Genomic DNA, 25,832 nt, shown 5'->3' on the forward strand with positions numbered 1-25,832 from the left:
TATAAATTTTTTTTATATATTATATTTTATATTTAACATTAATATATTTTTTATTTCAATTAAAATAAATTTAATAAAATATATTTATAATTTATAAAATAAATAATTACACATATGCATCTTATTCAACGTTTGATAAAAAGAGTCACAAGAAAACATTAAAATTTTTTTCTCAAAACCAAAAAATTTTAGTACTTCTTTTTTATCTCTGACATTTTAAATATAAATATATTTTTTAAATTTATTTATCACATACATTGCGGTCATAACAATTATTTAATTATATTTTTTTTTGTATATTAAATTTATTAAAAGATTAATATATATTGTAACGATAAATTCATACAATAGTTGTAATTTAAATCGCTCGCTTTTCTCATAAATTTTCTCTTTTCATTATTTATTTATATTTGTAATAAATATTAAAATTACAGTTAAAAATTTTATAAAATAAAATTAATTTAAATAAATGCTTCACTTATTTATTTCGGAGCCGTTAGTTTAACTTTTTTTTGCGTCTTAGTGGTAATTAAAAAAAAAATGATTATTAATTAAATTAATTATTCATTAATTTACTTTAATTTTTAAGATAATTAGTCTGAGGTAATACGTTCAATAAGTAGTCGTCGTTTTGGCGAGTTTTTTACGCCAAAACCACCTAGGTCAAACAGTTGTCCTGAAATCAAAGATATATATATAAAATATGTGATCTAAAAATAAAAATATTGAAATGATTGAAAAAACTAGACAATATCACGCTAGAAATAATATATATTCAAATGCGACATGGACTTTTGTATTCACATCGCAGATTTGTACGATTTTCCATAGGATCATCCAATTTTCTTTTTTTGTTAATCCTTGTTTTATTCATAGACATTTTTTATCCACATTTTCTTTGTTATTTATAAAATACGTTTGGGAAATATTATATACATGCATTCAATATACTGTGAATATTTATTGTATATTGTAATGCCAATGTATACTAACATAATAAATAAATATATAATAATAATGAATATCGACACATCTGATCTTTTTCAAAAAAAATTTTTATTGGTAATATTTCTGATTACATGTAATCTGCGAAATATTACCAATAAAAATTTTTTTGAAAAGGATCAGATGTACCAATATTCATTATACAATAAAATCATCAATCGAAGTATAATTTATGTATCCTAAAAAATATATAAATATATTTTGAAACATTTTAATGATAAAAAATTTAAAAAATAATAATAAAAAATTTGAAAAAATAAATACAAAAAAAAAATAAAAACTGATATTTTATAGATGTCACAAAGGCAAGTGTGCTACCTAGAAATATATACAAACAAAAGAATTTGAATTATTGAAAAGAATTCGAATTTCATCATTTTTAATTTTTTTCAATCTATATTTTCAAACAGGGTTACTATATGAGGTAATTCTATTAAGGACTGAAAAATGTCTTATATGATACTGTAATAATTACTATGCATTTTAGAAATAATGTAATTTTTACAGTTTCGAAGCACAGGGACTGCGAATAATTAAAACTGTAATTTTTCCACTATTTTTTTTTTCTGTGTAAAAAAAAATTTATTTCAATTCAAATAATTTTGTGTTGTTGCTGAGTACTAAATTCCATCGAATACAAATTTATCAATAAATCCAGCAAAGTACGTAATTTATGACTTAACATGATCCGGCATTGAAAATATTTAACATTTACTTTTATCTGATAACTTGAAGAGAATAATTTACTGTCAGTGATTAGTTGTACATTTTACTTGCATTTACAATTAATCTTCTTAAAGTAGATTAATCTTAAGTAATTAATCCTCCAAACGTGTACTTGTGAGATTATTCTCTGTCAATTTATGCACAATGAAATCGATCGTTTCGTAGTAATATAATTTACTAGTTGAAAATTTTTATTAAAAAAAAAAAAAATATATGAGATAATTATATTTTGCCGAATAAGTATTTAATCAGTATTTAGATTTCCTGGGTTGAATCAAAGACTGAAAAAATTTTTAATATTTAAAGTTTCTATTAAATTATTTTATGAATGCATATTTACTAAATATTTTTAATTGTACTTCACCAATTCGTATTCTTATAAAGTATGTGCTTTTGAATAACCAAAGTTTCTACGCTGATTCGTAAATTCAATATTTAAAATTAAAAGTTTCAAACATTGATAAAATAATTTATGAAAAATAAATTATTTAAATATTTTCAGAGTTAATATAATTTTCAATAGTTCACATCTGCAGATGGACTTGACCTACTTCGAAATGGAAAAAATAGTTTTAGAGCTTCACAGTTTTCTTTTTTTGTCTTTTTTTCAACAGTTTATTTTTACTTTATGTTCTATTGACTCGATATATTGATAGAAAAAAAAATTTTTTTTAATAAACAAACCCAAAGTAACATTTTATTAGGCCCAAATAACTTTGAGTCCCATATTTTAAGGTTTGTAAAAAAGTATTTAATTAATTTAAAATATTAAGTAATGGAACAAAAAAATGATTCATATGAGATCGCTTATTAATAACCACTAGATTTTTGAAAATTAAAATATGGGGTTAAAATTTCATGTAAAATATTTTTTTCATTTTATAAAATAAAATTTAATTGTAATAATGAGTAAAAAATCTCGGTTTAAAATATGAATCAATAAAATGATTTTAGCCGACCAGATAAAAATTTTTAAAAATTCGTCCGCATATATATATATATATATATTAGGTTTGAAAACATTCGGGTCAATTATAATAAAATTAAAAATAAACTATAATTATTTATGTCTTAGATCCTACTCTGTAAAAAATTAGCGAAGTGAACGCAAATTAAATCTGGAGTGAATGGGTAGCGGATGACTGTGTATTTATTTAATCCCCTTGGAGTAAAATTCATTTCAAAGGGGAGTTTATTTTAACATTGAAACTCCGAATCAGAGTAAATGCGGATTTAAATAAAATCCGTAATCACTCCAAATTTTCCGATTTTTTACAGACTAGTATGCAATAAGTATATCCATTTAATATCCTCAATTTGCGTGGTATGCATATTACATAATATTCAACTTACTCGGCTTGTTGATCTGGAGGTGAAGTATCTCTGCCGCAACAGCACAGTCTTATCCATCTGCTCGACCCTAATTCATCTTCATCTACATCTATTACTGGAATTAAAATATTACTACCCTTTGCTATGATGTTACTTTCTAAAATCATATTTATTTATATCAAAGTATATTTTTCATGTATTTTCAACCCTCCAACTGTATACTGAGGCGGATTCACACCAGCTCAATTTGTAAAAAGTGAAATTTTGCAAACACACTTTTTTTTTTTTTTTTATTAACTTTTTTTAGTCTAATAATTCAGGCTCATTTTAAGTGATACTTAATGATTTAGACGAAAATTTACATTAAAAAAAACATATATCCGGAAAAATATGTCGACAAAATAGCATATATACAACGATATTGAAGATATAACTCGCATATATCGTATTATATTGAGATATATATTTTTCGTGCGTGCTTGCGTCGAAATCACATCTGATTATATATATATATATATATATATATATATATATATATATATATATATATATATATATATATGAGAGATATATACGTACATATACGGTGTACAGTTCGAGAGCTAATATTATTCTACTGTTTAAGTGTTTATACACTTTAAGTTCAAACAAAGTTATTAATTATAGATGTTATTTTATTATATATATAAGGAAATGTCGGTCAAACAAAAATTCACAATTTTTCGTTCATCCGAAATAGTTTTAAACTGCAATTTATTACTTTTGTAATTATGCTACCGAATTTAAAAAATAATTTATGTTAGAAATTAAATTTCAAAAAAGTAATAATAATAAGTGTACAAATATAAACATATAAATTTATATGTACAAGTAATACTTTTATAATTATTTTTAAACAACTCGAGACACCGGAAAGTTACCTCTGCAAACTTTTATTTTAAAACAATTTTACTATCAAGTTGTAGCGTAAATCGTATTTATTTTTAATTTTACACGTGATCCGTTAATGCTTGTTAAATTTTATTGAAAATATTATTTTCTATTTGTTTAAAGTTACCCCATTTTGTGTAAGAAAAGAGCTCGCGTAATCACATTAAAAAAAAATACATTTCCTTCTTGACATCTCCATTTCAATCGATTTTTGTCTATTACTTTTTAACTTAAAAAAAGTATAAAAAAAATAATTGGTACTGAAATTTACCTGCAGCTATTCGTTGAGAGTGACAAGCACTAAATGTTGATAGTCGACGATTAGACCGATTACTTCCTCTAAGAGACATATATACAGACATTGTCTTCTTCAATGCAAGCCTGACCTTTAATTGAAAAAAAAAAATCGTTATCATAAAATTACTTAAAATTTTTGATAATACCAAAAAAGTGAAAATAAATGCGAATGTAACAAGTAGGGTTGATGTACCATTTTTGACCACTGCTCCATTTTTGGAAATTTAATTCTTTATTTTAAGTAATGAAGAAGTATGCAATAAAATTTCCATTGTAACAGAGTGATAAAAGTATCTTTTAACGCAATTTGAAAATTATCCAGGTCAAAAAAAAAATTTGATTCAGACTCGCTTCATCTTATTTCCTTTTGAAGTTATCGATTTGCCGACGATTTTCCTAATACAAGATCTCGACTTTTTTGACTTAAATTACATTTATGTTAACTTTTAGAACTTTTTTCATTTCAAGTTGAACTTATTCGTCTTTAATTCAAGTACTAGTCATTCACCTCACTTTTGGCTTGCTGAACTGTCAAAAACAACCATTATTTTTTAGTGTAAAATTTGGTTTTCGCGTTTCACTTTAGCTTTGACTTTTTCGCCTTAAAAATTTGAGTCGAATAAATCTAAACCAAGTCAATTTCGACTTTATTTCGACTTTTTCGTCTGAAATCGTGACTAAGTAACCCAGTTAAATCTCAACCAAGACAAAAACTCAACGTATTTCATATCTTCGTAAAAAAAGTCGAGTTTGTCTTCTGAAAAACGGCTCGAAATTTCGATTTGGTAAATCCAGTTTAAATTAAGTTTTATTTTTGTCCTGGGTAATTATGTCATTGCATCTTTTACAAATTATTTTATTTAAATTTTTTAAGTATCCAAAACTGGCTCTAAATTGGCCACTAATGGTATCTCTACCCGACTTGTCATTTAAGTCTAATATTCATTGCAAGCAATTTTTTTATTTTGACGCGAACTAAAAATTAAAGAATGTAATTTTTTTTTTTAATTTGAATTTGTACAAAAAAATTTTAATAAAACAAATATTATTATTGACTGATAATTTTTTGCGATTTTAAAATTGAAAAAGAAAAAAAAAATAAGTCTTACATTGAGACATAATTTTTTAAAACCACTAAAGAATATTTAAATATTTATGAAAAAGATTTTATTTATGAGGTTGAAAATTTTTTTATTTATTTCATGCTTAAAAATAGCTAGTAACTGTTTCTCGTCGACAACTTCTTAATTTAAAAACAACTTTACTAAAGTAAAGTACTTTAAATAGTTTTTCATCGAGCATAATGTAGACTTTGTAAAACGTCATAAACAAAACTGATTTAAAGCAATCAAATTTACTATAAATAAAATGTTTGTTTGATAAATAATAACGAATTCTTTGGAATTTAATTTTCTGGCCGATCAATTGTAAATAAGAATTTTAAAATACTAAAACTTTTATTTAAACAAAATTTAAATTAAATTTATACTTTATTAATAATAATAAAGTATAATCTGTTTTACAAGAAAAGTTCAACTTTTCATTTCTCAATCTAATTATTTTTGACGCAACAATGCAGAGACACAATCATTTTATATTAATCATTAAAATTCAAAAATATAACATTTAAACGAAAGCGACATAAAATGTAGGGGCGAGTGAGTGGCTATCGTGTATCTGGGGCATAATGGGCACCTTAAAAATTTAGGCAGAAAAAAAATCTTTATGCTTGTTTCATTATTTAATGTAAGTTTTCAAACAAAACAGAGTATCGGGTAAAATGGGTCAATTATGAACTTAACAAAATTAAATACTCCTTTTAAATTTTTTTTTAAAAAAGTGAAATTCAATCGTGCATAGTAATTTGAATCAGAAAAAAAAATTATAACACAGCAATTTTTTTTAGATACTCTGTCATGCCTCGGAAAAATATTTTTAATTAAAGTTTAAAAATTGAAAAATAATGAAAGATTTATTAAAAATTTATGAGATTAAATTGTGAACGGCAATTAAAACCGATAAAAGTTAATTACTCGGTTGGGTACGTCAGCATGCCTCGCTTTTCCCAAATTATACTGTTAATATTATATTCAATAAATTAATAGTATCATACATCCGATTGAACATAATAATTGTGTATGGTCACCTAATCTTCAATAATGATTATTAGTACGATATCTATGGCCTTGACATACGTCATTCAGTAGATGAATTAACGATGCATAAGTAACGAACCTCAGAAAGCGACATTGAACGTTAATTACGAGAGATCGATACAATAGTATTGTACACGGAGAAAAAGATATAGAGAAATTTTCTTAAAAATATGAGTTGAAATTATTAAATTCTTATTGTATACTTAAAACGTGATTGAAATCGTGTAATTTTTACTATTTTCGAATTTGAATTTTCCCGGGTCAAAAATAAAACTTGATGCAGGCTCGCTTCGCCTTATTTTCTTTTCAAGTTATCGATTTGCCGACGATTTTTCGATAAGATCTCGACTTTGGATGTTTTTAGTTAATTTTCATATTTCTACAAAAAAAGGATATGTATAACAACGTTTGATTATAATTTAATAAACTCTTTATAAAAATTGCTGTTCTATTAATAAAGAATACGAATTAATTAGTAATAAAAGTAATAGCATTTTATGATTTTTACTATACATATAATAATAAATAGTAAAAGAAATGTATTTGTTGATTTGCATTAATACTTTTTAATCAAATATCAGAGACTCATTTCCTTCGTATAAAATAAAAATTTGAATTACTTATTAATGATAGTTTATATAGTATATAATTTTACCTCGCCATTGAGAAAACAGTACAACGTAGCTACAAAGAGGCCTTGAAATGAGGTAAGAAAGTGTGTCGTGTAAGACCAAATGGCAAACCAAATTGTTGTTTCAAGTGGTGCTGCAGCCATTGATATTAAATTTGTTATTCCTAATAACGGAAGTAGTACGGCCGCAGCTCTTACAGCTTTTCTATAAATTTTATTTAGTAATAAACATATTAAGAAGTAATACAGAATAATAAGATATTCTTTATAAAATTAAATATTTGTATCACTAAAATAAATTACATGGTTTCTTGTGTAAATTATATTGAATTAATGAAAGTAATTAGTATTGTGTAGACTTTAATCAAGTGAGATTTAATTGTATGTAATTTATCCGATCATTCAATTTGTTAATCAATAGAATGATTAAAAAGATAAGAGAAAGATTTAAATTAAAACCCTATGGGAATTCAATTTGGTTTCCTTTTAAATTACATACAGGCGTTAATAAAGCTTTTATGGTTCACTTACCGAGCTTGTTGGGTTTCACTTGTGCGACTTTGTCGAAGCTTTACTACCAATACTCGAACGATATTCATTAAGAATAAAAAGTTAAGCTAAATAAAAAATAATTAATTAATTAAAGTTTTAATAAATTTTTATGATTTCATTTTTGCTGATTTGTTATACTCACCATTATAATTGCCATTCTTGGGCCTTCTAATATCCAAAAGTATGATGTGAGATTGTATCCCCACCAGCATCTAAAATATTTATATTTTTAAATTAAAATTATTAGCTTTTGTAGTAAACAAAGTATAGAGCATACACAATCATAATTGAGTTAAAAACGACTCTTGGGTAATCATTCAATTTCACGGGCGTCCGTTTTTTCATCACAGTAAAAAAAAAATTTTTAAAGATTAACACAAAACTGTGTGTTAAAACAACATTTTACACAAATTTTTTTGCTGTCTTAACATTATTCATTTGTGTAAAAAAAATATTCTAAAGTTTTTAGTGATCCTGAAATTGACAGACATTCAAAAATTTTTGGATTTTTTTTTAACCAAATTAATGACAAAATAAAAAAATAAAAAATATGCACATTTAAAAAATTAAAAAACTATAGTTGCAATTTTTTCAAAAATTTTTTTTTTTATAATTTATCTTGAGAAAAATAATCTAAAAAATATTAGACGTCGGCTAACTTCAGTATCATAACTTTTTACTCAGGACTATCCAGAGAGTAGTGGATATAGTCTAGATAGCATACAGTACTGTTCGAAATTTTTTTTTTACAAAAAGTACTCAATACTATCTCAGAGAGTTGCCACTACTGTATTGTTTTTTCCATGTACAGTTTAATTTTATCCTTTGTTTCAGTTTTTATTGCAAAAAACAAAAACGGTGACCGTAAAAGTAAACAATAACTGAAAAATTTATCACGGGTTATTTTTTCAACACTAAATATGTTATCCAACATGAAACTATAAATTAATAACATTTGTTGTTACTTTTAGATTAAGAGAAAATTTATGTTAAAAACTCTCTTGTCGCCATGAAAGCACTTATGGCAAGTTTTAAAATAAAATTAAATTTTTAATAAAAATATCAATTTTATATAAATAGTCTGTGTTTTAATGCAATCTGTTGTTTTTTCACACAAATTTTTTGTGGATCGATTCCATTAGAAAAAATTTTCAGTGAGCGCGAATAAATTCCGAAGAGAATAATTTTTTATTTACTTAAAACCGCTGAATTGAAGTTCACTGTAGAAGACAGTTTATTTCAAAATTACACTCATTAATAAAATCCACGTTATACTTCGAAGTCACTCTACTAAAAGAAAAGCTCTCTATTCATTCCGTATGTGAAATAATTTTTTTAAAAACTTCAGATGTCACAGATGACGGAGTAAATTTGAATAGAAATAAAATCCTCGCGTACTCTGGATTCACTCTTTAATTCTTAGAATGAATAAAGAGATTCCGTTCATTAAAACAAAATATTTTTTATAATCTTATGTCTTAAGAAGTCTAAGTACTTTTGCACATTGTTATTTTTTAAAAATATACTTACTTTGAAGGACGATAGTAAACAGCAGTTACAATAGCCCATGTTAATGTCATCACAACTGGAAGTCCCCAACCAACTAATCGATACACTCGATAATGACTTGTTTCTTGAAAGACTGTCACTATTCACAAGCATTTAATAAATATATAAAAAAATACAGTAGGATTTGACATGCAATATCTAACTAAATAATAAAAAAAAAAATTATTTAAAATGATAACGGTCTCTTGACACATTAATAAGCAATTAATATCATAAAAGAAATAGAATTCTATCCGGCAGCCGGAGTGGAAGTAAATTTCTCTCTAAGATAACTTATAACCCTAATAAAGTCAGTGAAAATGATTACTAAATAAAAAGTTAAAATCGGAAATCGAAAATTATTGTGTCAGCTTCACGTTTTTTTTATAGAAATAATCTTCAAAGTTATTTAAGATAGAAGACATGGGAGGACCATTTATAAAATATTGAATTTAAACGATGGAAAATTACCTGTTACCATATTATGAAGGAAGAAACCTTCGATGAACATCCACATAAACATGGCTGTTCTTGCATATTCAAGGAGAACATAACTTGCCTCGCACAAAATTGCCTGAAAAATTAAAATAATTCCATATTTATTGGATTTCAAAATATCTTCATTAGATTTTAAATCGTTACACAACTAATCTATTAAAATATTTTAACGTTTCTTTAAAGTATGACTTTATTTTTCTTTTAATACAACTTACAACATTATTTATTCCCTGATTAGATCCATAGACTTTTGATTTTTTTAATGCTTGATCAATGTACAATGTTAATCTAATGATAACTTGTATGACCATAGCTACGAAAAGATTTTTGTGGATTCTTGTCCTTGTGTTTCGCAGCGATCTGTAAATTAAAAAAGTTAGAAATTTTTTTTTGTCGTCAAAATTAACCCTAATCCCTTTAACACGGGTTGTTTGTATTCATGAATATTCAAATATTCTACTGTAAACAGCCTACATGCATTTAAATTTTGATGAAAATGTTTATTGAAAAATGAATTTTCTAAACTGGCAACAATTCTATTGCATAGTTAGGAAGCTAAAAAAGATCTATGAATTTTTTCAGATTTTCCTTTACAGAATAGCTTTTTATTTTTTTTTCCTAAATAATTTCTTTAATTTAAGAGGGAACATTAACCAATTTTCAATTCAATTTAATTCACGAAAAAACTGGAAACCTAAAATAGAAGTCTTTAGCCTTTTTTAAAACCTTAACAGAGGGCTGATAATTTCGTATTTTAAAAAATTCTAATTCGTCTCCGAGAAAAATTAAAAAAAAAATTTTATTTACTTTACGAATGAAACAAAGTCCCGTTTATTTTTCTGAGGGTGAGAAAGAGGTCCGGTGGCATGTCTCCGTAATATATAATAAATTAAATCGACAAAAATATTTTAATAGATTCAAAAATAATTTTTTGTTCTTAATAAATATTTAAGAATTATATAAAATATTTTTATTCAAAAATCAAGACAAAAAATGAATGAAAAAAAAAAAAAAAAAAAAAATTGGTTATTGTAATTTAAAATTTCTAAAATAAAAGCTGAATGCTTCAAGGGTGTGACCTCAATTATAGAAAGTGTAATGATACGTTTAAAGTATCATTGAAAGGCAATTGTTTGTAAAAATCGTTCAAGCATGCTTTTACAAACAATATATTGACAAATGTATATAGTATTGCCTTTCGAGTGAAATCACTTTTTAGATTCGAGGTATATGTATATAACAGCTCACTGCATAGTATATTGACTTACCGAAATCTCCAAAAGATTGCCAAAGATATCAGCAATGCTGCTAGAGACGTTGTTAATCCAACGAATTCAAGAGTTCTAGTCTTTTCAGCAATATCCAATTTTATCTTAAAAGAAAATAATAAGGAAGAGATAAGAAAAAAATTAAATAGGAAAATACTGGTACTTTTGAGAAAAAAAAATCTTCAAAGAGTCTAGTGTTTCTCAGCTCAATGTATGGGTATTTCAACCTCCGGGAAAAGCGAAATTGTGATACAAAGTTGAAAAAAAAAAATTCTAACAAAAGAAAATATTAATAAGAATTCTTTTTCCGTATCATTATTATTGTCAACAGAAAAAATACGATATGGTGAATAAGTAGACGAAAAAACAAAGAAAATATTGTCGGATAATGAATTTGGATATTTTTTTTCATATATTTTGAACATAAATGAAGTAAATTACAAAAGGGAACATGATAATAAATTGTATTGATTATTTATTAATGCGTATGAAGTTTCAATGACACACTAGATAACTTTACTCTTTTGTAAACGTCTCACATGGGAATTTAAAAAAAAAAAACTGGGTCATTTTTATCATAGAAAATCCTACAGGAATATATAATGTCAGTTTTTTAACTTTTGTGTATTCAAGCTAAGTAAGAATATTTTATTCTGTTATATTGACTAATAAATATGAGAAGGTTATATGTTTTTAATTAGTAGTAATTAATAATGTATTTATATATCGAGGAACAAATAAATGTATATAGGCGTAACTATTTTCACTTCCATATTTTATAAACTCTAACAAATGTGTAGAGTAAGCGCGGATTAAATGCGAAGCGAATAATTTTTTATTTGTTTAGTCTCTTCGGTGTACAATTCACCCCCAGGAGAAGTTTTATTTACATTATTTATAATAAAAATATTGCGGAATGGAATACTAATATACAAGTATAAAAACGACAATTATTTATTTATGTTTTTTTATAATAATTTGTTTTTTATTAAATATCATTTTATTCCAACATTGAAACTCTAATTGAGTGGATGCGGGTTAAAATAAAATTTACATCCACTTAAGTCACTCAACAAATAAAAACTTTTAATTTATTTGCTCCACTTAAAGTGATTTTTTTTTAAATCGGGAACTTTGAGTGACGGAGTGAATTAGAATTAAAAATTCACGACCGATTTTTTTACAGAGTAAAAATGAAGTGGTTGAATTTAAATAATAAATTTATAAATTACCTTGGCTGCGTGTTCATCACCAGTGTAAAGTTTACGAATTAGTATTAGCATTTCCGGTGTAAAACATGGGGTATAGTTAGTCCAACCATTTAATGAGCGTTCTCCATTTCTTCCCAACCATCTTCCATCATCACTGCAGCGTCTTTCTGCAAATTCTTATTAACATTAAATTTAGATGATTAATTAATTAGTTAATAAATATATTATCAATTTACTATTTTTATTTTTTACGGTAAGTTGTAGCAAAATACGGCATTTTAACCGTAAACATTGTAAACGCAGTACAATACTTCACTTTACGGTACAATCCCTGAGCTGCTCTAAACTTCGATTTGACTTGAATAATCAGAGCGCCTAAAGGCTCGGAAAGTAGAAAATCTATCAGGGAATGAACAAGCGGATAATAGCTTGTTGGGAACCCGAAAGAGAATAAGTGGAGGAAGCCCTTTACATAGGGTATGGGGAAAAATTTCATTTCACTACGGGGGCCTTTTCAAGCCCACTGCGGCCAGAGTCTCTTTATTTCCTGAAATGCTTGCAGTGTTTGGCCCAAAAGAATGAGGATTTTTTTTATTATACCTCCGGTTAATGTCCACCTTAGTCGTCACTTGATTATATTTTTCGGCTAAAAGTGTCGTCGTCAGAAACTGGGGCTGACCTCGCATCGCATGTATGCCCAAAACGGTGCGGAAACGGCCTCCGGTAAAACGGAGGTGTACTTCAGTCCCGTTATATTAATTAATTTACCGTTACAATACCGTAATTTTGCAGTAAATTCGCACGTTTATAGTCAAGTACCGCATTTTTGAGGTAAAATATTGCAGGCTTCGGATCCGCCAGGAGTGTAACCTGTAGTATTATGTAATATTGTTTATGTGATCATGTGATCTTGTGCCACAAAATTAATTTTGATGTGAAATTTTGATTTCGCAAAAAGTAGTAAGTGAACATTCTGAAATTATGATGACAATTTTAACTATTTATATATTTCATAGAACGAAGAATGAGCAACCGTGCACTATCGAACAATCGGAGCGGCTTGTAGCAAAATGGGTCGAGTAGGGAATGTTCGTAATGCAGATTCATGAACAGAACGTCAATGGCAACACGACCGACTCTTTCCTTCCGAGTGAATTTAAAAAAATTTCACAAGATATATCTATACATAATATAAGTAAAGAAAAAGTTAAAAAAGAAAAATTATTATATATTCGGGTGACTCAGCGATTTTAAGCTTATAAATTTTTTTTTTCAATTCTTACTTTGTATTATCATGTAAATCATGAAAAAAACTTGGGTGTAAAAAAAGTCAATTACTTATCACTTTCGATTTTTTTTTCCTATTTCACTTGAGTCAAACGAATAACGATTTATTTCAAGTTTCACTTAATACAAGTATTTTTAAGCTCTATATAATGAAATACTTGAGATTAAAGTCGATGTAGAGAAGCAAAAAAATTAACACTAACATTAAAATTGAATTTCTTAGAAGATATTGTATAAAAATAAAATTTTTTTTTTATTGATTTATAAAATTAGTTTCGCTTTATAGTGTTGCAAGAAAAAGGTAATAATAAAGTCAAGTGACGAAATACTAAAGATTTTTAGTACACAAAGGAGAAGAAAGCAGCATATGAATAATGATAAACACAAAAGGCATCCACTTGTCGAGCACAAATCACACGACAACGTGGTTCTTCTTACTATATTATCATCATCATCATCATCATCATCATCATCTTTCTTCTTTATCTTTTTTGTTTGAGAACAAATTTCGCGAAATGATACTGTAGGTAAAGAACAAAAAGAAAATATATATAAAAAAGGCAAATAAAAAGATGAAAGAAAAAAATGTACAACAAAATTAAATATATATATATGTATATATATATATATATAAAGTACTGTACGTATATGATCAGTTTTGTATATAATAGTTAGAAACTCAATATATATTTAATAGAAACAGTTATAAGGCAAACGTTTTATGTTTCCTTGGCAACTATTTTTTTCCAATTTCTACGGAATGTCCAATAGATATGACCTTGACTGCTATGCAGATATATCTTGTGCATGTGATATACATGAATGAGTGTGCAAAAACCCAGCCCCTTCCTTTTGATTCAATCTCAAATACGAGTAGTATTTAAGAGCTTCCAAACTTCAGTACTTTCCGTAAATGTTCCTCTCTCGAATATTAGCTCATTTCATTGTGATGACGTCGGTATGTTTATGGATCACTGAGTAGTTACATATGTAACATGTAATATTTTATCATCGGAATACAAGTTTTTCAGAATATTATTTTTATTATGTAATTTACTCTTTAAAATACAGAGAAATTGAAATTTCACAAATTATAAATAAAACTATACACAACACATTAATATATATATACTCATAGCTGAAGAAATAGTGACTATCCACTGATTCGAAGTGAATTTCACTAATTTATTCTTAGAGTATGTATGCACACATGTGTATTTAAATAAAATTCATGTGCATTTTAGTTATTTATTGTGAATATATATATGTATAGGGGAGAGAGGGGCAAAACGGGGTACTTAAGGAAATACGAAGTTTTCGAAGACTCAAATACACTGAATCTTTTTTTTTTTAATGGCATTCAAAGTAAATAGAAAAAATTTTCAGTTATCGTTAAAAAAAAAATTTTTTCATTTTTTCGGGCAAAATGGGGTACCCTCTAAAAAAGGTAAAAAAAAAAAGTTCTGGATTTTAAATGAATTTGGTTAAGCTAAACTTTTTTGCAAGTAATTTTCGTAAAGAAAAATTATATTTTACACGATTATTGGATACAAAAGAAGAAAAACACATTTTTAATAGTTTTTATCATAAAACAAAAGTCATTAATATTTTTTAACTGACAATTGATTTTTGAAAAAGTTTAACAAAAAAAATTAAAAATAACGCTCAATTATATTTACAAAAGTGATTTTGGAATGTTTAAAAACCATTTAAAATATAAAATTTTTTTTTACAAAATTTTGGGGGTACCCCGTTTTGCCCCCCCCCCTTCCCCTATATTTACATACCTCTGTTTGAAGCATACTAAAATGCTTTATTTTGCAAATGACAATATTTTTTTTTAACTGAAAAAAATATAATAGAAATACTTATTGCTTTAAAAGAAAAAAAAATACGGTAACCACACCAAAAAAAATAAATAAATAGTAAAAGAAATAATGATGAAGGTTGAATATTTACTCTGCTGTTTGTATGTTTTATAATTTTATATGCATATTTATGCTGCCGATTAAAATAATACAGTTTCTAAAGTATCTTTTTTTTTTTTTTAAGTTAATCATGGTCATATAGGACAATATATAATATTATACACAATAATTTATTTGTAATATTTATTTTCGATAGGGTTAATAATTGGGGCTTCTTATTTCATTTTTCAAAAAGAAGTACTACAAAAGAGATTTAGTGATTCCTTCAGTCAAAAAATAATATTTACTTTTATGTCAACATCTTTATTTGCTGATAACAGATGACATAGGGTCGATATTTCATTAAAATTACATTAGCATAAAATGTTAATTGAATTAATATTCATTCAATGAAATCAAGAAATGTATTGTTCGTTTATTAATGCAGTCAAACACAATTGGTTTTAATTAAATATACTAAATATTAAATCTATAATTAACTAAGTAACTGTATATGAAGTATTTCATTGAATTGATAGTTACTAAATTCATCATTGGTATATTATTAATTTATTCACTATAAGTTCTTATGTAACAATTTAAGTAGTTTTCGTAATGTGGTTAATATTAATAGTCATGAATAAATTTTTGAATTTAGTTAGATAAGTAACTGAGTTTTACATAGGGATTTTATGTTGATGTATAAACTCAATATTACATAAACTCCAAAGTTTAGTCAACAATTCATCGTATACTGATATAGCTTGATACAGAGTGTGTTTCATAAGTTCTCATATAAAGAGTATTGAATACATACAAAATCTAAATTTAGTTAATTTAGTCCCATGTTTATAATTTATAGGGAAGAGGAAAGCAAAACGGAGTACTTAAGGAAATACTATGAAAAATAATGCTCCCGCGCCCTGTATACATATATATTACCCATTACATTAAGTAACCCTGCTGTAACTGAAACGGCAAAGTAAAGACTTAATTAATAAGATTGATAGGTTTACTCTCTAAACCTGAAATAGTGCATTAACACAATATAAATTTATACGGATTTGTTCTTACGAAAAAATTGAAGAAAGCTTTTAATAATTTTAGATAACATAATGTAGGTTACTAAATTTTTGTAAACGAAAATTTCAATCGATATTTAAATTAAAAAAAAATATATCCCTCTATCTATCATAATGTTTCGATGAAAATTTATAAAGTTTTCGTCTACAATAGAGATCCTTTCAAACAATCTATAGTTTTTATGTATAGACGCTATAATGTATCGTAGAGGATTGTATCTGTAGGAGTTTGAGAAAGTTTGACAAAAAAGAGCAAGAGATCGTCGCTAATGAAAAAATTTTTTTTATTATGATAAGTATACTTTAAAAAAAATTGTTCTTTTATATTATAAAAATATCAATTATTTTTAATTAATAAAATTATCAAAATTTCTATTTAGTTATCGCGCTATTTACTTAAATTCTTTTATTTGTTTTAATTGAACCTAAATATAATGATGCGTGACGTTAGTCGCAATTTATTTTTAAACTAAAAAATAATCATTTTATACATTTATGATGAAAAAGTCAATACTAATGAACGAAGAGACGTTTAATTAGCAACTTTTCTACAGAGTTGAATTGATCGAAAGTCGAATTTTTCAGACAAATAAGTGGGAAAATTTATTTTCCCGATCATCTTCTTTTTCAACAAAATTCCAGCAAAACTAAAAGTTGATTTTGAACTAAATAACAGTCTATTAATTGATTGAAAAATTGATGACTTTTTTGAAACTTGTTTGGCATTTTTCAATAAGTCTTACACAAAAATCATTAACTTCATCATAAAAAAAGTTGAAGTGTGAAAATACGATTGTCACTCAGCAAAGCTGAAGGGAGTATCAGTATATAGTTCACACTACGGAAGTAATTTAATATTGATTAGGAAATATGTATTTTCATAAAAGAAAAAATTCACAAACGGTTCATTAGTGCGATGTACTAAATTCAAATCAAACAAATCTCAAAATTTTCATTGATGATTCCATTATTCATTTCATTTCAATCTAAAAAGATTCTAATGAATAACATGTAGATTGGCACCGATAGAATTTTACAGCATGCAGAAAAACTGGAGCATCGTTTGCGGTAAGCTATGACGATTGCTAAATGTACACTTTTACTGTGATGTTCGTCAAGATATTTGAGATTGAATTTTTTTGGAATTCTGCCCGGAGTGAATGTTTTATAATATTTTTTTGTTTCGCTATACTACATATAACTTGCTATGAGGTAAACTTCAATAGGCTTTTATATTTTATCATAGTAAAATATACACTAAAAAAAAAAAATAATTTCTTGGCACAAGAAATTTATTTTAACCCTATAAAATTTTTTCTTGCACTGAGAAAATTTTTCTTTTCAATTTATAGTGCAAAAAATTTCTGGGGCAAGTAAATTTTTTATGTCAAGAAATTAATTTTTTCTGCATATCCATAAAATGAGCCACAAAAAAAATTAAATTTTGCTATCGAAATTTTTTACTCCAATTTTTATAAAAACAAATAAAAAAAAACAATCTATTTATTGGATACATACTTATATAATATTAGAGTATAATTAATTTATGTTATATAACTTTGATTCAAAACGTTTTGTTCAGAACTACCCGGCACTTTAACTGACAATACCTTGCAAAAAAAAAAACGAGAATATATATATCCACTGATTTGTACTATTTGATCTTTTCTATGGAATTTTTAATATCATACATTGTACCATGATCTACTGTGTATGAAAAATTATTGCCACCTGACGTGTAATCAACTTGAATGATTCACTTGAATGAAATGAGAAAAATTTTTAACTTCAAAAAGCTCAAAATATTTACATGGTGAATTGTTGTGAAATTCTTTAAAAGAAGAATACTTTGAAAATCTAAATTTTAGCTTTAAGAACGTACCTTTGAAGGAATAAAAAAAACTTTCTAGTTATGCAAATAGTTTCATTTAATAAAAATTCAAAGAAAAAACTGGGTATGGCTTTGAGTATTTCCTTGAAAAGTTGTTGAAATTTTTACAATGCTGCATTATTTTATTAAAATATAACTTTTTTTTACACTTCAATGAATCGAGCAACAGAAATAAAAAATGAAGAACACTAGTGATGAATGAGAAATGAAATGTTTATGCCAAGCAATTGCGGTAAATTGAGTAAGAAATTATAATGATCGCTTCATTTTAAATATTGATCGACGTTAATCATTTTTTAAGGAACAAAACAAAAAAATGTGGAAATACTTACTGGTTGTGTCGATTCCGTTGGCTAATGGGCATCTTTGTGTAACAGTGGACGAAGCTTTTATTGGAGGCCAACAAAGAATTGAATCCCAAACCCAATTGCACCAAATTTCTAATATTAAATCATTTATATTAATATTTTAGACGAAAAATAATCCGTACAAAATATTGATTAATTTGAAAGAATAAAAAAAATAAATTATGAAGTTTATGAAAATTCAAACATGTAAAAAAATGATGGAGTTAAATTAACATACAATTAAATTTACAACAATATGATATAAATTTTACAATTTTTCAAACTTTTTAAATACTATGAAAATAATAAATAACAATTAATATATATTTGAGATTATGTGGAGTAGTAAGAACCACAGCTGTCATTTACCAAGGAGTTGTTTAACCAACGACAGTAGTAGATGTTACCACAGTTTGTGTATCACAATAGGCTAGTAGCCATTACTAAATGTGTAGTCATCCTATATATTACTAGTCAGTGCAGTATATGTACTCCCAATTGTGGTAACTTCAACTACACCTTTTTTTACATGTACATTTGAAATTTTAGAAAATTATACCTCCATCAGGAATACTAAAGTTGTGATGCTGAAGCCCGCAAAGTTCTTTTGTATTGTTATTAGCATCCGAGAAATCCGACATCCTTTTTTATTTTGGTTTATTGTTTCTTCTAATAATTCTTTTCTTCGTATTTTTTCTCACATTTCAAGCCAATTAATTTTTCCCATACGGTTAAATTTTTTCATCAATTCACGCTTCATGAATATTTTTAGCCCTCGCTGATTTTTTTCTCGACATTTAACTCTGCTCAGTTTTATTATTATTAGCTTTTTTTTTTTTTTGAACTTTCTGCTCTAGTAAAATTTTATTCACTAATGCGATAATTCATTCACGTAATTAACTTCGTTCATTTGAAGTTGTAAGAAGTTTAGAAGTAAATAAAATTTTATATATTTTTTTTCTTTATTTTTATATTACGCAAAAAGTTAGTTGATATTTTAACCATGATATTTTTGCCATTCATATTTATTTATTAAATTCATCAGTATCGGTATATCGGAGTAAATGATATGACATTTTTAATTACAAGCTTTAAATTTTTTTCCTTTTTTTCATTTTTCTTTCTCTGCTTAAGTTAAACCTAAAATAAAAATAATAATAATTATAATATAATGTATATCATTGAAAATATATATATAAAAGGTCATAAAAAATTTTCCTTACAGCAGATTTTAGTTCTCAAGTAATCAACTCACGATGAATTCCAGCTGTTCAATTAATTGAAATCACTTCAAGTCAGGTATCAATGAGTGAATATCAGCAACTACTAGAAAAATAAAATTTCAAGTTATTTTATAAATTATATATTTAATAATTATGATCAGTTAATGATAAAAAAAATTATTATTATTATTATTGTTGTTATAAGCAAATGTCTATAAAATGATAATTAAAAGAATATATTTTCAGATCAAATCTTTCGCATGAATGCAGATGGGAGTAGATTGGAATATCGATCGAATTTCTTTTCAACTGGACATTGAACAGGCTTTCAAAAAGATTGGAAATATTAAATAAAAGAAAGTTTTTTTCTTTATTTTATAAACATGTGAAACAAAAACTACTTAAATTTAAATATATTAATTTTTATGCTTAAAATTTATACTCAATATAAATAAAGAACTAATTCTTTATTTTGCAAAGAAGTATGTTATAAAAGAGTACACAATGAAACTTTTGAAAACTAAATCAAAACTACGCAAAACTTTTCAAGAATATAAAAATGAAAATAATAAAAAAAGATGTAAGTATGGAAATAATTTTTTTTTTTTTTTTACTAAACAGACAACTAGAGAAAACTAAAATATAATTTTTCAAGTACTGGAACGGAGAAAATTTTCTGATTATCTAAATAAAAAAAAATTTTTCAAATTTGAAAAAAGTTTTTTTAAATATTTACTTTATTAACAATATTAATAAAAACTTTCTTTTCCGTCGATAATAAAAGATATTTGGTGATGAAAAAAAATTCATCTCTTCTTAATAGGCATTTTAAAAAATTTTCACTCATTCACTGAAAGAAAAGTGCATAGTTGTGGTAACTAGAAAGGAATGGAAATGAAAAAATAGTCAACTAATATTTCTAATTTCTTGAACTATATCATAGTGCCCGAAACTATTTTAAAGTAGTAGTTTTATCGACAGCATGATAAAAATTTGTACATTTATTGTCTCCATTTTTATCCGTATACAATAGTCCGACTTATTCCTGCTTATACTTATGTAAATAAATTAATGTTATTCAAAATTTGTTCCCTAGTCAAGTAACGAAAATTATTGTTTGATATACTTTTGAAAAATTAAAATAAAAAATAAAAAATGTCAAATTATAGTTGACCACCGCTTATCCGGGAAATCCGGAGAGGATTTCAAGAGATAACAAGCATAAAAGTAGAGTCAGCGAAACTATGAATGACAAACTATATCAATACACATGTAAATCATCATGTATATCAACTCATTATATTTTGCAGCATTTACATTTATAGAGTGACCACTTTTACAAAAAATATAATTATAAATTAAAATAATGACCTAGAATTCTACACTTTATCTAATGAAGAAATATATATATATATATATATTTCACATATATTCAATGTCAGCGTTGACTTTTAAATCCAATTATTTCACGGTCGACTGTCATCCGGCTTTTCTGACAAGGTCTAGAAAAGTTTCTTTATATTACATTTAAGAAATGTGTATGGTATGTATAGAAGAAATAGTAAATGATATAAGATATCACATAAATCATACATTATATATCGATAAATAAACATAATAAATTTTTTTTTTATGTGAAATCGATGTAAGTGAGAAGAATTTACTTTCTTCAATCTGCAATTTTGTTACAAAATCAACAAATATTTTATATTAAATATCAATTATTGTTTTAAGAAACTTGAAATTATATTGTTATATATTTTAATCAATATTTCTGAACAATCGCCAATTTATGTTTAGTCGAAAAAAAAGAATAAATACTAAAAATTTTGACATCCAATTAAATTTTTTAGTATATTAATTAAAATTCAAATATAATTTTGAGAAAAAAAAATATGAAATGAAATAATTATCGGTTCAATTCTGGTTAATTATTAAAAAAAAAAAATTGATAATAAATTGTAAGCCAATACTCTATTTAAAAGTATTAGAATCGTCCAAGATTGATTAAAAAGTTTGAAGCATTAGAAAATGTCTTTTCCTCTTTTTTTAGAGCATCACCTGAATAACTAAAAAGTTAATGGATTATCAATTATAAAGTCCAAAAGTTTTTTAAAACTTTTTTGTAAATCTAGTACGTTCATGTACTCAGTAAGTAGCAAGATGTGCTGATTGGATTTCTTGAGATTCATTAAAATTACTTGTAGGATTTAATGACTCATTAGTTCTAAATTATTTTATAAATTCAATAATTAAGTAAATTAATGTGGTTTATTGAAAAGTAACGTTGAATATTAGATAGTTATATTTAATCACATATAAATTGCACTCTTATTTATTTGAATACGGAACAAATTCTACAGAATTGATTTTTTGATAAAATTTACCCTAGAATTTGAAATAAACCTGGGCCAAAAAAAAATTGAAACCTTCTGTTTTATTTTAGTCTTTTTTATCTAAAAATTAAACCAAATTGAGTTTTTTTACCGCATCATTGATCACTATCTAGTAACAGAGGAGTAATTATTTATCCTGCCCCAGTTTCACTCACAATTAGCGAGTAAATTTATTAGATATTTCTCTCCATGTAAAAGTAAAAGATGTTGATGAATTAATTTATTATTCAATTACTTAGAAAATAGTTTGCAATAAACTAATTTTAAATTTATTATAATCGCAATTATAAGATGCACATTTGAGTTGATGGGTGTGAATCTAACCACCTTATAAACTTTGCTTTTAATAATAATGATTCCATACATTTCCATCTATTTGAATGTGTTCGTGGTCTTGTAATCAGTTTTCCACATATCATCTATTCTTGCTATTCTCTCGTTCTTACAGATACATGAGATTTGCATACAGAGATCAACTAAGTCATTATTATTATTATCATTACTGCTGTCACTATCACTATATATACACTGTCAAAAATTTTTGGACTCGGTGAAAAAATTTTGGTATGAAAATTACACCAAATATCGTATTAAATTTGGGTGATGTGTAAATGTGTAATTTATGATAAATTTTCGTTAAGAAAAATAATCATAAAAATTTTGAAATGTTCAAAATAATATATTATTATTATTAAGTGATTAAATGTTGTGTTATTGTGGAAAATATAAAATTGCAATCAGGAAGCACTTCATATTAATATTAAGGGCTCAAATTTTAACAGGCGTTTTCTTTTATCCTACTGAAACTTTTAAGAGTGTGTTCTTCACAAAATGAAAGAATAGTTAGTTTTTTTGAATTGGTCTAATATGTATATGTTCGTTTCCTTTTAGAGTTAAATAATGAGTTGTCGAAAATATTAAATTGTAAAAGTAGTTATGAAAAAATAATAAAAGATAGATATTTTTATGATTTTAAACTGAAAAAATTATCAGTGATCTGTAAAAATTTTTTTGACAAAGCTCAAAATTTTGGAAGCTTTGTATTTATGAAATAATCAAATTGTTTTGGGGCAAAACCAATAAATTTCATAAGGAAGTACTTGTTACTAAACATATGGATATATATATATATATATATATATATATATATATATATAAGTGTGTAGAGAGTAAAGACTTGTACTTTTGCTGTTAAATAGGACAATCGATATAGAGAAAGAGGTAGCGAAAAAGAATAAAGATAGAGAGTAAGGTCATGATGATGAGGTCCAAGGACAATGTTTCTTTTGTAGGTCACATCTACTATTTCCTCATCGCTTCAACATTACATCATGCACTAAGTTATTACATTTTATTTAACAACATTCGATTTTTAAAAAGAAATTAGAATAGAAACAAGAAGATGTTTATTAAATTTTTCGTTGTTTTTTTTTCTTCTTTTGTGAAATATCGAGATTTTATAAAAATATTTGAAATTAGAATGATTGTTTGGAAAAGCGTTTTCTTTGTTTTTAATACAATTAATAACTTTTTGTTCAATGAAATTTTTTTTCTTCTTAAGATAATATATTCAAATGAACGAAAATAATTTTAAATTGAATGTTCAAGTACTTTTTATTCATTTAAGTTATAAAGAGTCAGAAGGAGAAAAGAGACAAATGGTTAAGAAATTTTATTTTTAAACGAAAGTTCATTGTTTTTTTCTAGATAACATTTTTTTTCATTAGTCGATTTTTTAACGAACCGAGTGGAACTGACATCAAAAATATACAATGGAAAATTTATTCGTTAAATTTTAGTTGCTTTAATTTTTTTAAATAATATTTTAAAATTAATGTAATAAAGGCACAAGTTTTAAATATTCAAATTTCTTTGTTATATTAAAAATATTGTATTTTAAATTAGCGTTGCAAAAAAATTTTTTTTTCTAACGAAAAATTTTTAGATAATATTATTTGCTATCGTAAGAAAAAAGTTAATATACTTTAGTAAGTTTCTGAGACTATTCTTTTTATTTATTTTTCTTTCGTCTTGTTTTTTATTTATTTATCTTTTTTTTTCTCATTAGAATTTAAGAACAAGATCAATTTGATTTATAGTGAAAAATAATTAAATTTTAAAAATTAAAATAATTGATCAAGAAATTTTCCTTCTAGTACTTGGAAAGATTAATGAATTTTTTCAACAAGTATCAGACAATAATCAGCAAAAACGTTCTCATAAATTTTAATCAATTCTAAGTAGATCGTATTGTCATGCAATATTAGATATCTCCTGGTAATTTTATAAAGTAGAATTTAGTGGAAATGGAATTAAAAAAAATAAAGTTTACATTTAAGTTTGAATTTAGTTCAAAGTTTGATCGTTGAATAAACAAAAGTTTAATAATGAACCCTTAGAAGGTTATATTGCAGTTGAAAAAATAACACAATGTGAAACAAAGCAGAATAAAGCACAAAGTATCAGGTAAAACCACCAGGAAAATAAAAAAAAAATCTATATTAGAGGCACGTGTCTTCGTACAGACACCGAGGATACAATAATTTATTATTTTAATATAAATTTATTAGGTAGTCGTAATAAAAGTAGAACTAAAATGAAACTGATGTTATTTTATTAAATCAATGCCTTCATGACAGTAATTGCCTGTAGTTTCTGATATAATTAACACAATGATTGACGCCGATGACTGACACTAAATAGACATGACAGTCTGAGTATTCTATCTTTGGAATATAATGATAATCTACATAAGTTAATCAATGTTACTATAGCGGTATGCGAATACTGTTCAAATCGAAAATTACTATTCAATTTAAGTAGTTTGAATTTTTAAAATTATTCGTAAGGCTTGAAATTTTTGTTTGGCTTTTAAATAATTTTTTATATTTCAATCGTTCTATTCAAATTTGAATATTCTGTTCAAATTAAGAATATTCAATCTTAAATGACATCGATATCCATGGGCAAGAGAAAATTTTTTGGAGCGTGGAAAAAATTTCTTGAGCCAATAAATTTTTTCTAGTCCTGAGAAAATATTGCTTTTCATTTTATAATGCAAAATATTTTTTGCACCAAAAAACCCTTTTCCTGCGTACAAAGTATTCACTTTTTCATATTCGTGTGAAGAAAAAAGTCTGCCTTAAAAATTTTATGTTAAATATTTAACACTTTTGTGTGTTAATTTAAAATTAATATTTGAATCAATACGAATAATTTGTTTGTGAAAAAAAATTTATATGATATGTTAAAAGAAAAAAAAACCTATGATATAACAGCAATAAATGACAATGGAAAATAATGTTCAAATATTGGAGTTAATAAATACGTTTAAATATGTTGATTGTCCATAAAGATTGATGTGGACACGATCAATCAAAGATAATCGTGGATGAAGGTTGAGGATAACTCTGATATGTACACAAAATCAGGTCGTACGTTTAATGCTTAATGCCACACTCAACTAAAACCTGTTAGAAGTGTGTAGTCGGCATATTAACCAACTGAAAGGAAGTAATATAGAGAGCTTGAGGGTTGAAGGTAAC

At 25.4% G+C, this 25,832-nt stretch overlaps 1 protein-coding gene across 2 annotated transcripts; it reads right to left on the reverse strand.

Moving 5' to 3' along the window:
• Positions 1 to 600: 600 nt before the first annotated feature.
• LOC103576457 (PDF receptor) lies at positions 601 to 19,452 on the reverse strand. Of its 2 annotated transcripts, none has more exons than XM_053738447.1 (13): positions 19,228 to 19,452; positions 18,654 to 18,761; positions 12,176 to 12,321; positions 10,944 to 11,047; positions 9,891 to 10,035; positions 9,649 to 9,751; positions 9,160 to 9,277; positions 7,772 to 7,841; positions 7,609 to 7,694; positions 7,102 to 7,282; positions 4,265 to 4,379; positions 3,085 to 3,178; positions 601 to 676 (listed from the first exon to the last, which is right to left on the reverse strand). In XM_053738447.1, the coding sequence occupies exons 1-13, from the start codon at positions 19,307 to 19,309 to the stop codon at positions 664 to 666; spliced, it is 1,365 nt and encodes a 454-aa protein (XP_053594422.1). In that variant the 5' UTR covers positions 19,310 to 19,452; the 3' UTR covers positions 601 to 663. The 2 variants fall into 2 exon arrangements, with proteins under 2 accessions (XP_053594422.1, XP_008554899.2); XM_008556677.3 differs by having other exon boundaries at positions 12,176 to 12,330.
• Positions 19,453 to 25,832: the final 6,380 nt, after the last annotated feature.

The sequence above is a fragment of the Microplitis demolitor genome, chromosome 1, assembly GCF_026212275.2.
Source record: "Microplitis demolitor isolate Queensland-Clemson2020A chromosome 1, iyMicDemo2.1a, whole genome shotgun sequence".
Lineage (NCBI taxonomy): Eukaryota > Metazoa > Arthropoda > Insecta > Hymenoptera > Braconidae > Microplitis > Microplitis demolitor.

Bases quoted from the DNA above. Each gene is read 5' to 3' on its own strand.
- LOC103576457 (XM_008556677.3), bottom strand. From the start codon at position 19,309: ATGTCGGATTTCTCGGATGCTAATAACAATACAAAAGAACTTTGCGGG. The intron at 18,762-19,227 runs GTATAATTTTCT...ATTTAATATTAG, and splicing joins CTTTAGTATTCCTGATGGAG to AAATTTGGTGCAATTGGGTT. The intron at 9,752-9,890 runs GTAAGTTGTATT...TTAATTTTTCAG, and splicing joins ATCAGGGAATAAATAATGTT to GCAATTTTGTGCGAGGCAAG.